The sequence below is a fragment of the Vigna umbellata genome, chromosome 9 (assembly GCF_029865625.1).
Source record: "Vigna umbellata cultivar VRB3 chromosome 9, Vumbellata_1.0, whole genome shotgun sequence".
In the NCBI taxonomy this organism is placed as follows: domain Eukaryota; kingdom Viridiplantae; phylum Streptophyta; class Magnoliopsida; order Fabales; family Fabaceae; genus Vigna; species Vigna umbellata.
In genome coordinates, this window is record NC_142173.1 from 24,956,199 (window position 1) to 24,968,914 (window position 12,716).

A 12,716-nucleotide genomic window follows, 5' to 3' on the forward strand; every position below is an offset into this window, starting at 1 on the left:
TCAATTGTTCTATACCGTAAAACAATTATGTCAAGTCATAATTTAATAGCGGCATTTAAGTTAGTATACTCTTAAGTAGAAATATTTGTGTATTAACTATTAGCTTAAATTTTTTTTGCATTGTTGTGAACATTTGATCCAATAATTGGTAGAATTTAAGGATATAGTTTGATTCATAGTATGATAATTCTTGCGTAAGAAAAATCATTGTAGAATGCATCTTTTGTGTGAGTGTTCTTCACCTTAGTTGTCACCGAAGGAAAATCTACATGATTATATGAGATAAGTGTAATTTACATGAAAACTATAGAAACTGAACACACTAAAAAATTGTTTAACAAAGATAACAAATTTACATAAAATTGAAATAAAAAAGGCAACCAATACAAAATAAATAAAAACAGATAAAGCCCTGTTGTTTGAATATGCTGTAACAGTTATTTTACAACGTGACTATAAGATAAATTTTTTAATGTTTTCCATTTGTGCTAATTCTTAATCGATTTCAAGACAATCTGGCTAGTTATATTACTTAAGTAAATTACATTAACTAGGCAAAAAATATTTCGGTTAAGGAAAATAGGATACATCTAAACTTTTAAAATCATCTACATTCTAAAGGCGATAATAATCTTTTATGAACAGTGGAATAAATAAATAAAAAAAGCCCTTTTGTAAGATATGTACTTTTTTGGAGAAAACAGCTTAATACGAGTAAAAAGCTATTTTCTAAAATAATTAATCAAATCTAAACATGAACCTACATGTAGTTTAAAACTGCGTGTACAAACATATGAATCAAAATCAATTGTAAAGGCTTGGTAGCCTCGCCCTTCAGAGTTTCAGATGAGACAGCCATAGTGGCACTTGATAACTTTCCACATCTTCTAGCTGCCACAAGTAAAGAGCAAAATTTTGAAGGGAAAAATAGGCTTCCCCCACCCACATTTTTTCTAATTTTATTTTCGTTTTTTTCTTTCTCTTTCTCTATAACCTCCATTCAGATGGGAAAAAAAAATCAAAAGATTAAGGTTGCATGAAATTGCATGTGCAACCTCGGAGGAACTACAATATACACGTGAGAAGGTTAGGCGAATGAACAATTCCGTCCAAATAATGAATTACCTAGGGTGGTTGTGATTTGTGCATCTCTTCTTTAAGAAATTGCGCAATTTGGCTCCTGTCAGCCTGTGGCCTACTTTCACTAAGAATGCTGTACAACGAGTTCAATTCTTCTGCATTAGCCTTTTTACATAGGCTCCTTAATACTGCAACAACATCAACGGGAATTTGCTTATTCAAGAGAACACCTTGACCACTGCCACCACTAACACTGCTTTGGCATGATTGTGAAATCTGTCCTAAAGGGCGGGAGTACGGCCGTGAGTCCCAATATTCATTACACACTCGACTTCGATCCAGCGCTTCAATAGCCTGTTCAAAGAAAGTAGGTATCTTTAACTTATAGCTATCAAAATTCAAAACTATGCCCAAGGAAAACAAAATCAAATATGCGTTACATAAGATAACTATATGGATGGAAAACCAGAAAGAAGCTTACAATCCCTAAAACACGGCTTTAAGAATAAGACTACTTTTAAAATCCAGACGTAACGCACTCCTAGAGTTCATTAGCCCTAATGGAAAGAGATTAGCTAAGAGAGTGTTTGGTTTGTGCATCAATAAATCAGAAAACTAGTTAGAAAAATTATTTGTTGCATTTTCATGAAAACACTTTTTGTTATTTCTTTAACATAAATACCTACTTCGTAGATGTAATTCAATCCTGAATCACTATCATGTCCATCTAAAAGAAGCTATAAAATTTGTTACGCACATAATTTACATATTGGTCTGTGGAAGGTGACTTGTTTCAGCTCATGTTATCATGTATGGGTTTTAGGTCCTATTTGGATTAAAAATAAATTATATACACATACACTAATACTAGAAGAAAATAAAATAATATAATGTTTGAGCTTCTCATATAATTAAGCTAAAATCAACTGTCATACATAACTTTCACAAAAGCTTTCATAACTTATCCAAAATCTGAAATGCATAAGTTCACTTTTGCTTATGCTTATAAGATACGTTCAATTTATTTAACCTTTTTATTTTATTTTCTTTTCTTTCAAGTGTTTTATCAGTAAAATTACCTGCACTATTGCTGGTGAAGAAAACCCAAACATTTCTAAGCCATCAAGGCTACCCGGGGGCTGTAAAGGAGGAAGGCCCTTTCTTCCCAGCTTATGTTGCTTGGCAATTTCTTGATTCACTTTCTCTCTGACGAGCTCCCAGCATCTTGCAGCTGACATATGGATGAAGACCTCACTTGGACAACTTTCTAAGGAAACCTGCGGGGTAAAACAAGATTTTCGTTATTTCACACAACAGCTATTCCCAGTTACAGTCAACTAATTACTCATACCAACCTATTTCGATATCCAAAGAAAATTTTAACCAAATCCATCCAACACCTAAAAGGCTTTTGAAATATCCATTTTGATCTAACTTGATTAGGAAATAAGTTGCTTATGAAGGTTAAACACATGATTGCTTTCATTAAAGTTTACCCCCACAATACCAAACACCTAGTTTGCATTTTTTTTTTCATGATACATTCTTAAAACTAGATGCCCAGAAGCCAGAATAATCGGTAATCAAATTACTAGGATAAAAGCGCAATCAATTCTCAAAACATTACACGTCAAAAGGAGCAACTTCCGAAAAACAAACATACGTGGCTCTAAACCTACAACATTTCAGAAGTGCAAAGTAGAGGATCTAGGAAACTTTTGCCAACTTAAAAAGGGGTAAAACTCTGCAAGATATTAGCAACAAAGGATTTAAATTATAAGTACATCAAATTTACATCAGATATGTGAAATACCTTCCCAGACATAAGTAATATATATATATATATATATATATATATATATATATATATATATATATATGTATGTATGTATGTATATATGTATGTATATATGTATGTATATATGTATGTATGTGTATGTATATATGTATGTATGTATATATGTATGTATATATGTATGTATATATGTATGTATGTATATATGTATGTATATATGTATATATGTATGTATATATGTATGTATGTATATATGTATATGCCCAAATTGCATGACAAAAGCTAGCAATTGAAAAAGAGGTGAAAGTACCATAAATAGAGGCCAACCACGTCCAGCATCAAGTATTTCTGAAATATAGTAACACATACTGGATGGATCTGAGACATTTATGTATCTAACTCGGCTTCTAAATCCTGCATCAATTAATTTAGTTTGCATAAATACACGTCTTACAGACTCAATTAATCAGTGGCATAGAAGTTGCAATTCATTACAACCAAGTATACATACCCTTTGGAAATATAGCCTGACTGCTACACCAAGACTTTCCAGAAAGCACAACCCCAAATTCTAATGGTTCAACATTGCAGTTGATGCGCCGGACAACCTTCGCTATCCGAGGACCTTTCTGTCGGAAATTGTTTGGACCAGAAGAAAAGTTCCCATTAACAGCTCTCGCATTGTCTGCTACATTAGAAGTGGAACATCCTCCAAATTTTTCGTGATTATCTTCAGTCTTAACCTTAGTGCCAGAAAGTTGTAGGTTCAGAGGAGACATCACCAAACTTTCCAAACAATGATCACTTGCTTCTACTTTTGAAGGAGCTGAAATATTTTTAGTACATTGTGCACTTGTAAGACCAATATGACAAGAAAGATCTAGTGGGGTAGAGGCTAGAACTGTTCCTGTGTATTCATGACATTCTTGTTTCACACGCAAAGACGGAATTGAATCAGAACTCATATTTTCATGGGGTAATGTCATAGCATCCCTTTCACCCATCACAGCAGTATCTGTCACAGAAATGGTCAAGTTTGTACTTTCTATATTGTTAAATGGGCTTGACTTATCTCCAGGACCTACAAGCATAGAAGAAAGTTCCTTCCTTCTATTTGAATCAGACATCTTTTCGTCTTCTTCATCGTCACTAAGAAGTATAACGTTGTTATGCCTGTAAAGTGAACTTTTATCACCTCCTTGTTGAGCTAGAGTAGATAAAGCATACGATGTATCCTCCTGAGACAATTGACAACCAGGTGTTTTCCTCTTTGAGCTGCAAATGACAGATTCTTCCTTACTAACACAGATCTTATGATTAAGAATATCAGATGTAGGTTTTGAGCTGTTAAATGTTAGCAAGTCCTTCGTTGAACTCAAAAATGAAATAGCTTCAGCTGATTTTCTCTGTTGAAAATAGCTCTGATCTTTGCTATTTGCTTGATTCTCTATTGGGACGTCAATCAATTGAGAATCATCAATATATTTATTTGGTGGATGCAAAGCCGTCTCTTTATTCAAAGTGGCCCTGGAAGAATGAAACAAACTAGATGAATGTGATTTCAATTCTTTAAGTATTGTTTCCTTGCCTGATGAAACATCAGATGATAGTGCCAGCCCAAGATCTGATTTTGCCCATCTGTAGATTGCACTTAATTTTCCTTCCAATGCCTCCACCAGAATATTTAGTTCAGCAACATCATACCGAAAGAGAAAAAATCTGGAATCCCAAGAGCATGAACAAAGCTGCTTTGCATGATCCAAGCAAGCATATCTATCTGGGGAACAGCGACAGCCAGCTGCAGATAGGTGTAAATCAAAAAAGCATATGTTACATTCCCTTTCATCCGTAGCATCAAAGGTACTCTCCATTTTTAATGCCTGTAGAGAACTGCAGAGAAATTCTCTTCTTGCTCGTTCCATCTCAACACGCATCTAGATAGGAAATCACAAGTAACACAGGAAAAGAGATTATTAATATTAAAATTAAATAGAAGGTACTGGTGGTGATGTAATTTTATAGAATTTGCATTTAACTTTGATTAATTTTTTCAATATTTTAGTCTTTTCTTGGCAGGGTGGAGAAGGGGAAGGAGAACACTTATTAATCAGAAGAATGAATTTCAATTACTTTTTGAAATTGTAATTGACAGATAATAATTGCTCTACCGTAAAAAGGTTCCTATTAAAACAAGATCCTCAAATGTTAATCAAATAGAACAAAAGTTCCAGAATTTAATTACAATATTGGGGACTTAGAACAAAAGTTCCAGTGTTCAGGAGCCTGATCCTTGGCAACCCCCATTTTTCTTTATAAATTTGAATCTCACAAAAAAGGAAAGAAGGCCTATGCATTATTTAGACTTCAAGTTTAAAAACATCTATGGCGGTGCATGACATTGATGAGAGTGAATGTTCAAATAAAAACCGAAATTCCTAGGATAACTAGTTAATGACACAGGAATCATTGAATTTTGATTTTTCCTGTTCTTTCTTTTTATTGCAATTTTGGGTAACAATCCTTGTTCATCTGTATGGAAATATCTTTCTACCTCTAAAAATAAACTTAATAAAAAAACATTTAAATTCAATCTAGCACGTTATGCTTTCAGTTTACAGACTCTCCACAATCAAATAACACAATACAGAAGAAAAAAAAAAGCCAAGGTGGGGTAGGAGAACGGGATGAACAGACAAAATCCAAAAGCACTGATGGTGAGTGAGGTTTTCAGATCAAAACCCAAAGTGTGAATTGCCAAGCTGATTTTTATCGTAATTAACAATTTGTATCGAATGGCATGATTCAAATATAATGTAAAAATATTTTCAAACATATCATATAGACGATTTACAATGCTCAATGTAATAATTTTAAACTTGAAACTGATAAAATGACTTAACAACATGAATCATACAAAAAAAGTATAATTTATATGTGAAACCACTATTTTAGAAAATGGAAACTAAACAATGAAATAGCCTAATAAAGTGCATGCACTGATTGAGTAAGCAACAAAGTATTGGAATAATAAAATAGGATAAATTTAGAAGAGGTCCTTTATTTCCTTTTCATTAACAATTTAAGCTCGTGTCAATTTTCAATTTTTTTCTTGAGAATCAAGAACAGTAAAAACATGAAAACAAAAATGAAGAATCTTTGAATAGTATGATTTGTGTCAAGGATATGAAACTGTACCAAGTCACTCAAACGTCATAAGATTCAAAGTCATCTGAAATTCATCTTTAGATATGAATCAATAGGTGGCATATTGAAGGAATTAAACTGTGAACCAGAAGATTCTTATAACTATAAACAAGACTATTTAAACATCAACTCCCTTGTTATGGTCATGACATAAGTTAATACAAAATCATAACTATCATCCACTCGGTACTGCATTACAGGGACTAGGGAGAAGCATAATATACCTTAAGTGCTTTGGCCAAAAAGCCATCCTTTCCACAGACATCCTTCCATCGTAGATTATCCAAAGTATTCTTCTTTAGCAAATTAAGCTCCCATTGAGCTCGAACTGCTTCCCTTGCAGCCCCAAGCAACAGCTTATCATGTGATATAGAAGTCTTGCGCCCCTGTTCCTGGTACAACTCTATAGCAATATGCCCATGGGGCAGCCAGTCAACAGGAGCTACATTAACAGCCTCAGCACAGTTGAAACCGCAATTGAACCCAGAGTGGTAGGCTCGAGGAAATGTCAGAACAAAGTCCCCAGGGTTTTGCACACACCTATAAACTGGTACTCCTTTAGACTTGAGGATAGAAGGAGAAAGTTGAGTGACCTGCAACAAGTTAGAAATGCAAGCAGCAGATAAATATACGCCGAAAGAAATAAACAACATCATCCAACATAATTATTTACTGCTTAATAGTAAAAATATGGACAGGTAATGGAGATGTAAAATATGGAACTCCACTAAATGAAAACATAAGTTTAATTTTTTGCCACCTCTGAAGCAGATAAAACAAACAAGATCAAATGTTGTTTGCCAAGTAATAGAAAAACTTTTACTAACCAGCTTATGAAGCAAGTCAGGCTGTTCTTCAAAAAGTTCTGGTAAATGCTTTCTCATAGCCTCTTCTAATTTGCAGGCATCTCTTCCAGGGACTCCATACCACAATTTTGGAGCTCCCCAATGCATGTAGTTCAATGAATATAAATGGTGGTCTTCAACATGCTGCATTCACAATTAAACCATAGAGAAAATATATAGTTGTTACAAACTACGGATCCTATGCCAACTAAGGACTCACTCTGCCACACATAAACACTCATGCAACATCAACAAATTGCCACTCAACACAAAAATAGTCCTGTTATTTTGGTTTAGCAAACAAATCAGAGCAAAATGATATCACCTATGTTATGTGTCCCTTTACTCTCACACAAATGCACATCCTTTCCATCCTCAAAGAACATTCGAAGTCACAAAAACACGCAAGTATGTAACTGACACCTATTATCAATAGACTACATAGATACAGATACATTCCAAGATATCTGATACAGATTTAATTTAGTTGAATTTAATTCAATTTATATCAGACTTTACTCGTATTGCGTAAACAGCCTATTTTGGCAATATTTACTGTGCATTATAAACCTCACACCAAAAAAGCTAGCAGCAGTTGTTGGAGAGACGAAGACCATATGAACCTCACACTACAATCTCATATTTCCAATGTGGGATTCAAGTCCCATACCTTACAATTGGAAACTAACATCCCATCAGACATCGCAGCCTAAGCTCCCACGAGGACTGGCTATGAACTATCCCTTTTACTAATCCAAGGAAAACCTATGCAACTAACACGGTGGAAGCTCTGATACCAATTCATAAGAACCTTGGGAGAACCACACCATAAAAGCTAGCTACGGTAGCTGGAAAGCCCAAGGCCTTATGAACCTCACTCTAGAATCTGATACAACCAATGAGGAACTCAACTCCCATACTTTAGGGACGGATCCCTAACACTTATGTAAATAGAATCATATACCAAGATTTAGCTCAATACTTTTCTTACTTTTAGCTTCTTGTTTCTATATAGGTGTCCACACACACATATATGTATATATATTCCATTATCCATGTATCCTTTTGTACAGTTAAATCAATGACAAATAACGTATTTTTTTTCATTCTTTTTCTTTGGTCCCAAGCACTGTAAACACAAATTGTGATTAGTTCAATGAAATACATGCTAGAAAATAAGGAAAATATGCAGTCCTTACCCAACAAAAGGAGGAAAAGCACATTCCAATGTATAACCACGGCACTAAAACACCAGATATATCACTGCTCTCATAAGAGAGCAGAGATCCAGGAAGCCTTGCAAAGTTATTTAAATTCCAGCCAGACTTTATGTATTTTTCATGTGAAGCAGAACCTAGCTGACTAGATTTACTAGGGAAACCACTCCCGAAAATTCCAGTTTCCAGATCAGCTCCATAAAGCACCTGGAAGTGATAGAAAATTAAATGTAAGCAGCGCAGCATAAAATAAGGGCAATAAATAGATAATAGTTTCGTGCAGCAGCAAATTATTAAGATTCTACAGAATGTGACCTCAATTTCTTCAGTAGGACTCTCGACCATCCGCCAATATTCACCTTCAATGCTCTCCACAGAAGGCTCTGAGGTACCATTTAAAATTGTTGTATTACCACCCAAATGAGATACGTTCTCATTTTTTCTGAAGTATTGGAGCTGAAAATCTTCTGCATATCTCTGAAATGCTTCCAAGGTAAATTCTGGACCAGGTTCAAACCCAAACCTTTCCACTTCACAAAATGCTGTATTGGGTCCTCTTCTAGTGCCATTATCCACCCCCATTCTTGTGCATCTTCTCCTTTTCCTCTTCATGTTACTTTGAACCCTTGACATTTTTCTCATTGAATCACGATTCTGAAGTTTGTCAATCCTCTGTACACGTGTAGAAAATTTAGAACCCTCCCATTTACTTTTTTCCTTGAGAGGACAGGGGGGTTTCCAAGAAGAAGGTGGAACAATGCGGCAAATTCCATATGGCTCAGCCCTGGAGCGAATGCTTGATATATATTTCAAAGTATCTTGAAACTCCTGGATAAAAATGAAAAGTCAGAGGTATAATTTCCTGATAAAGCAAACTGACAGAAGTGAATTCAAATGTGCCACAGGAACTGCACAAGACCTCTTCAGTGGGGTAGAAAACAGGAGCATCCTCAATATTTGGCCTACGAGCATCTTCAGGTCGCCATCTGGCAACAACCTGTCAAAAACTTCAATTGTCAATTACTCATCACGCAAGAGAGATGCCCAATAGCACCTATTTTATGATGAATTAACCCGTATAATATATGACAAAATGACCAAATCAAGTTCATTGCTGTTATTACAATAACCAGCTAAATGATGAGCAGGTAGACCAAGCCACTTCTATTTTAACATTCAATAAAGGACCATCCCAATTCATAAAACTTGGCAATACAAACGTCATTATTACTACTTTTCTCTTGATAAATTCATCTTTCAAAGAAATCGATGTATGTCTATACTTAGTTATTAACATAATAACAATAATAGAAGAAACGACAGTAATAGATGAGAATGAAGTCGAATTAGAGCTAATTCATCAATAATGAGGACTATAATAATTTCTGACAGAAATAAATCATGTATGTTTTATAAATAGACCTTTTGGCAATTACTGCAATCTGGACATCCACGGATGACTCCTCGAGGAAGACAAGCCCTAGAGGACAAAGTCTGCATTGACATTTGTATGTAAGATACCAACCAGAATTCAGTGCACTAAGAAATTTAAGAAAACTTGTGCTTTGTATTCAAAATGTAGACATAAAAAATAAAAATAAAAACATAAACCAATTTGAGACTGACTTGATCAAGCCGCTCACAGTCAGAGTCTTCTTCTGAATGGTTCTCATACTGTCCATAATTAATCCACGGTCTTCTTCGAAGGGATCTAGGAACCTTTGCAGTTTCACGAACTTGAACATCATTTTCCACCTGAGTTGATGGTGATTCAGAAGCACTTGTTGAGGCTGAACAACTGATCATGTTTTTATCATCTTGTTTTTCATTGTTTTCTACCCTCTTCAGAGAGAAAGATGTATATGACTCAAAACCTGGCGGAACTGATGGAAAATCATCATTGTCTTCTTTAACACATATTCTCATAAGCTCAGTCCCCATCATAACCTCATGCACAAAGGCAATAAGAAATAATGTCCCTGGTTTGTCGTCCCTGCGCGAACTAAGGAGTCAGCATAAAACCATAATCTGCTCACCCACGCCAGCTTAATAAAAAATTAATTTGGATTTTATTAAACATACTTTGATAAGAAGAGTACTTATGAAGTGAAAGACGTAGAGTTTGTGGGTTCTCTGCACTTCCACTGCAAAGTAGCAGGAAATCAAATCAACGGAAGCTAATTCAAGGTGCCGGTAACTTCATAAATTGTTAGAATACATCAATCTGAAATAAGTCAAAATAAACAAATAGAATCAGCTCAGATAATGAATCATCATGCAACATATCTTCACTTTCAATACTTTATTTACTATTTAGTCAAAATTGTCATCCTCTCTCAGCTAAAACTCTAACTATTTTCAATAAAGCTATTAGCATTCGTCAATCAGAACGGTAGATCTGAAAGCAAAGGCATATTGAAATTTCAATATGTTCTTTTTTGTTACTATTCTTGTTGAATCGAATAGTAAATAATAATAATAATTGATGAATGAGGAACCAAGCTTAATGTAGAAGTGTTCATAATCTAAATGCACGTGACAACAAGCATTCTTGATCTCTCTCTCAATTATCCCTCTTTGAATGTTTATATACTTTTTAGCTCACTACATTTCAACAGCCAGATCATGAGATAATTTCGAAAAAAAAAATAGTAATCACTGACAGGATTCCAGGTATAACCTAAAAGATCCTGTAAAATATGTTCAAAAGAATCTCACAAACTATGGCTGCCATTACCTGAACTTAACAATAGAGATGCATAACAGACTAAAACAAACATCATTATAAACTCACTGCAACAATATTATTTGCAAATATTAAATGAATAGACACCAATCAAAAACTAATAATTAATACTAATTAATAAAAAAAAACTTAGTCAATTTTACTTTAATCAAGCGATTCTGTAGTGATTAGCTCTAATCCTTACAGGAAAGAAAAGACCACATCCTATCAGGAGTTACCTTTACGAAATCTTGGAGGAATTGCGATTTTCTATTGCACGGTTCAATACATGGAAAATTGGGGTTAATACAATGGAATATCGATAAAAAAAAAAAAAAGTAAAAAATCGAAGTTCTATAGATGGCCGGTGGTGAGAACGATGAGCGAGAAAATTTGAAGACAAAGTGCAAACTCTACAAACCCTAACAAGATGGGGGAAGAAGACGATGAAGGAAGCAACATAGATAAATCTGTATCCTCTACATTAATGTCTAGATGAAATTTTTTTTCCCTATCTTTTGAGTTTTTTTTTTTTGGTCAACTTTATTTAGGGGTAAACTTGCAATAGTGCGTAATTTGTATAAAGTATAGCCCAAGGACATTTTCGGGTTTTTGTATCTTTCCGTCTTTGCCGTCACCTCTAAGCCTAACCAATCATCATAATAACTAGCGATACTTTTTTTCATGTATATCTTTTGAAACAGTTACTTATACTATAAATTATACATTTTTAATTATAATATTAAAACTACGAACATTTTAGAGTTTTAAATTATAAAATCTTGAAATATTCAGTATTAAATAGTTTTACACTAGTATGCAATTATAGATTCATATGTATAAGAAATTTACTCACTTGTATAATATTTATTTTAAAAAATATATCAAAGGTGGCATATTAATGAATCACTAAGTAAGTAATGTGAGTGTGTGAATATTAAGTCTACTTATAATAACACTTTTAGAGCATATTATGATGGATTCTTTAACTTAATTTCGTGGGTATAATAATGTTATATACATTTAAACCTTTTGTTAATAAAACTCACTCCAATGATAAATTTATTAAAGTGGGTATTTAATCTAATTTTTGAAAATTTTATAGTCCATCCTATATGTTATACTTTTGTTTATATGTTTTTATTTAAAGTTGAAAATCGGACCGAACAAATTTTAAACAATATTACTTGTATCAGCATTTATGTTTGTATGGGCAATGCAAACTCATTATCATCCTCTTTAAACAATAATGCCTGACATTAATCAATCTAAATCATTTTCATTAAACATGGTCATATCTAATAAATATTTATTTTTATTTTACTTTAAATTAAAAAACAAAAATATATAGTTGAGATTTGTTTTAATAAGCAAAAATCATAATAAATCATGATTACAAGAAAAAACTCGTTTAAAAATTTAATAATGATATCACTTAATTATCTATGGTTTATTTGACTATACTTAAATTTACTCCTTTTTTATTATTTTTATATGTAATAAAAATGGATGAGTTACATATTAGTTACAATCAATAAAATAATATTATATGGTCGTCCATCATTAACTATTAACCAAATGGTTTAACTCCAAGATTTATCATATTCTTAGTTGGGCATTCATGTCGACCACATTTAGTGGACTACTTTTGACTAATTACATTTGGTCGTCTGCATTGACCATCCTTAATCGATCACTCTAGGCTGACCACCTTTCGTCGTTTATCTTTTGGCTGACCTCTTAGACGTATCACCTATAGCTGACCACCATGTTCAACCAATTACAGAATGGTCAAATTAACATAATGGTAATCATGAATCAATGTTGATTAAGGTATGTTTGATTCGTAG

General features: G+C 33.6%; 1 protein-coding gene across 4 annotated transcripts; it reads right to left on the minus strand.

Moving 5' to 3' along the window:
* Positions 1-652: 652 nt before the first annotated feature.
* LOC124828460 (putative lysine-specific demethylase JMJ16) lies at positions 653-11,399 on the minus strand. 4 transcript variants are annotated; one of them, XM_088098651.1, is made up of 13 exons: positions 11,106-11,399; positions 10,224-10,285; positions 9,768-10,134; positions 9,564-9,635; positions 9,061-9,138; positions 8,457-8,969; positions 8,124-8,348; positions 6,907-7,068; positions 6,304-6,672; positions 3,387-4,809; positions 3,186-3,289; positions 2,160-2,357; positions 653-1,434 (listed from the first exon to the last, which is right to left on the minus strand). In XM_088098651.1, the coding sequence occupies exons 3-13, from the start codon at positions 10,083-10,085 to the stop codon at positions 1,126-1,128; spliced, it is 3,771 nt and encodes a 1,256-aa protein (XP_087954777.1). In that variant the 5' UTR covers positions 10,086-10,134; positions 10,224-10,285; positions 11,106-11,399; the 3' UTR covers positions 653-1,125. The 4 variants fall into 4 exon arrangements, with proteins under 4 accessions (XP_087954777.1, XP_087954778.1, XP_087954775.1 ...); XM_088098652.1 differs by having other exon boundaries at positions 9,768-10,143; XM_088098649.1 differs by having other exon boundaries at positions 10,224-10,365.
* Positions 11,400-12,716: the final 1,317 nt, after the last annotated feature.

Bases quoted from the DNA above. Each gene is read 5' to 3' on its own strand.
- LOC124828460 (XM_088098651.1), bottom strand. From the start codon at position 10,085: ATGATGGGGACTGAGCTTATGAGAATATGTGTTAAAGAAGACAATGAT. The intron at 9,139-9,563 runs GTCTATTTATAA...AGTTTTTGACAG, and splicing joins ATTGCAGTAATTGCCAAAAG to GTTGTTGCCAGATGGCGACC. The intron at 2,358-3,185 runs GTACTTTCACCT...TTTACCCCGCAG, and splicing joins GTGGTTGGCCTCTATTTATG to GTTTCCTTAGAAAGTTGTCC.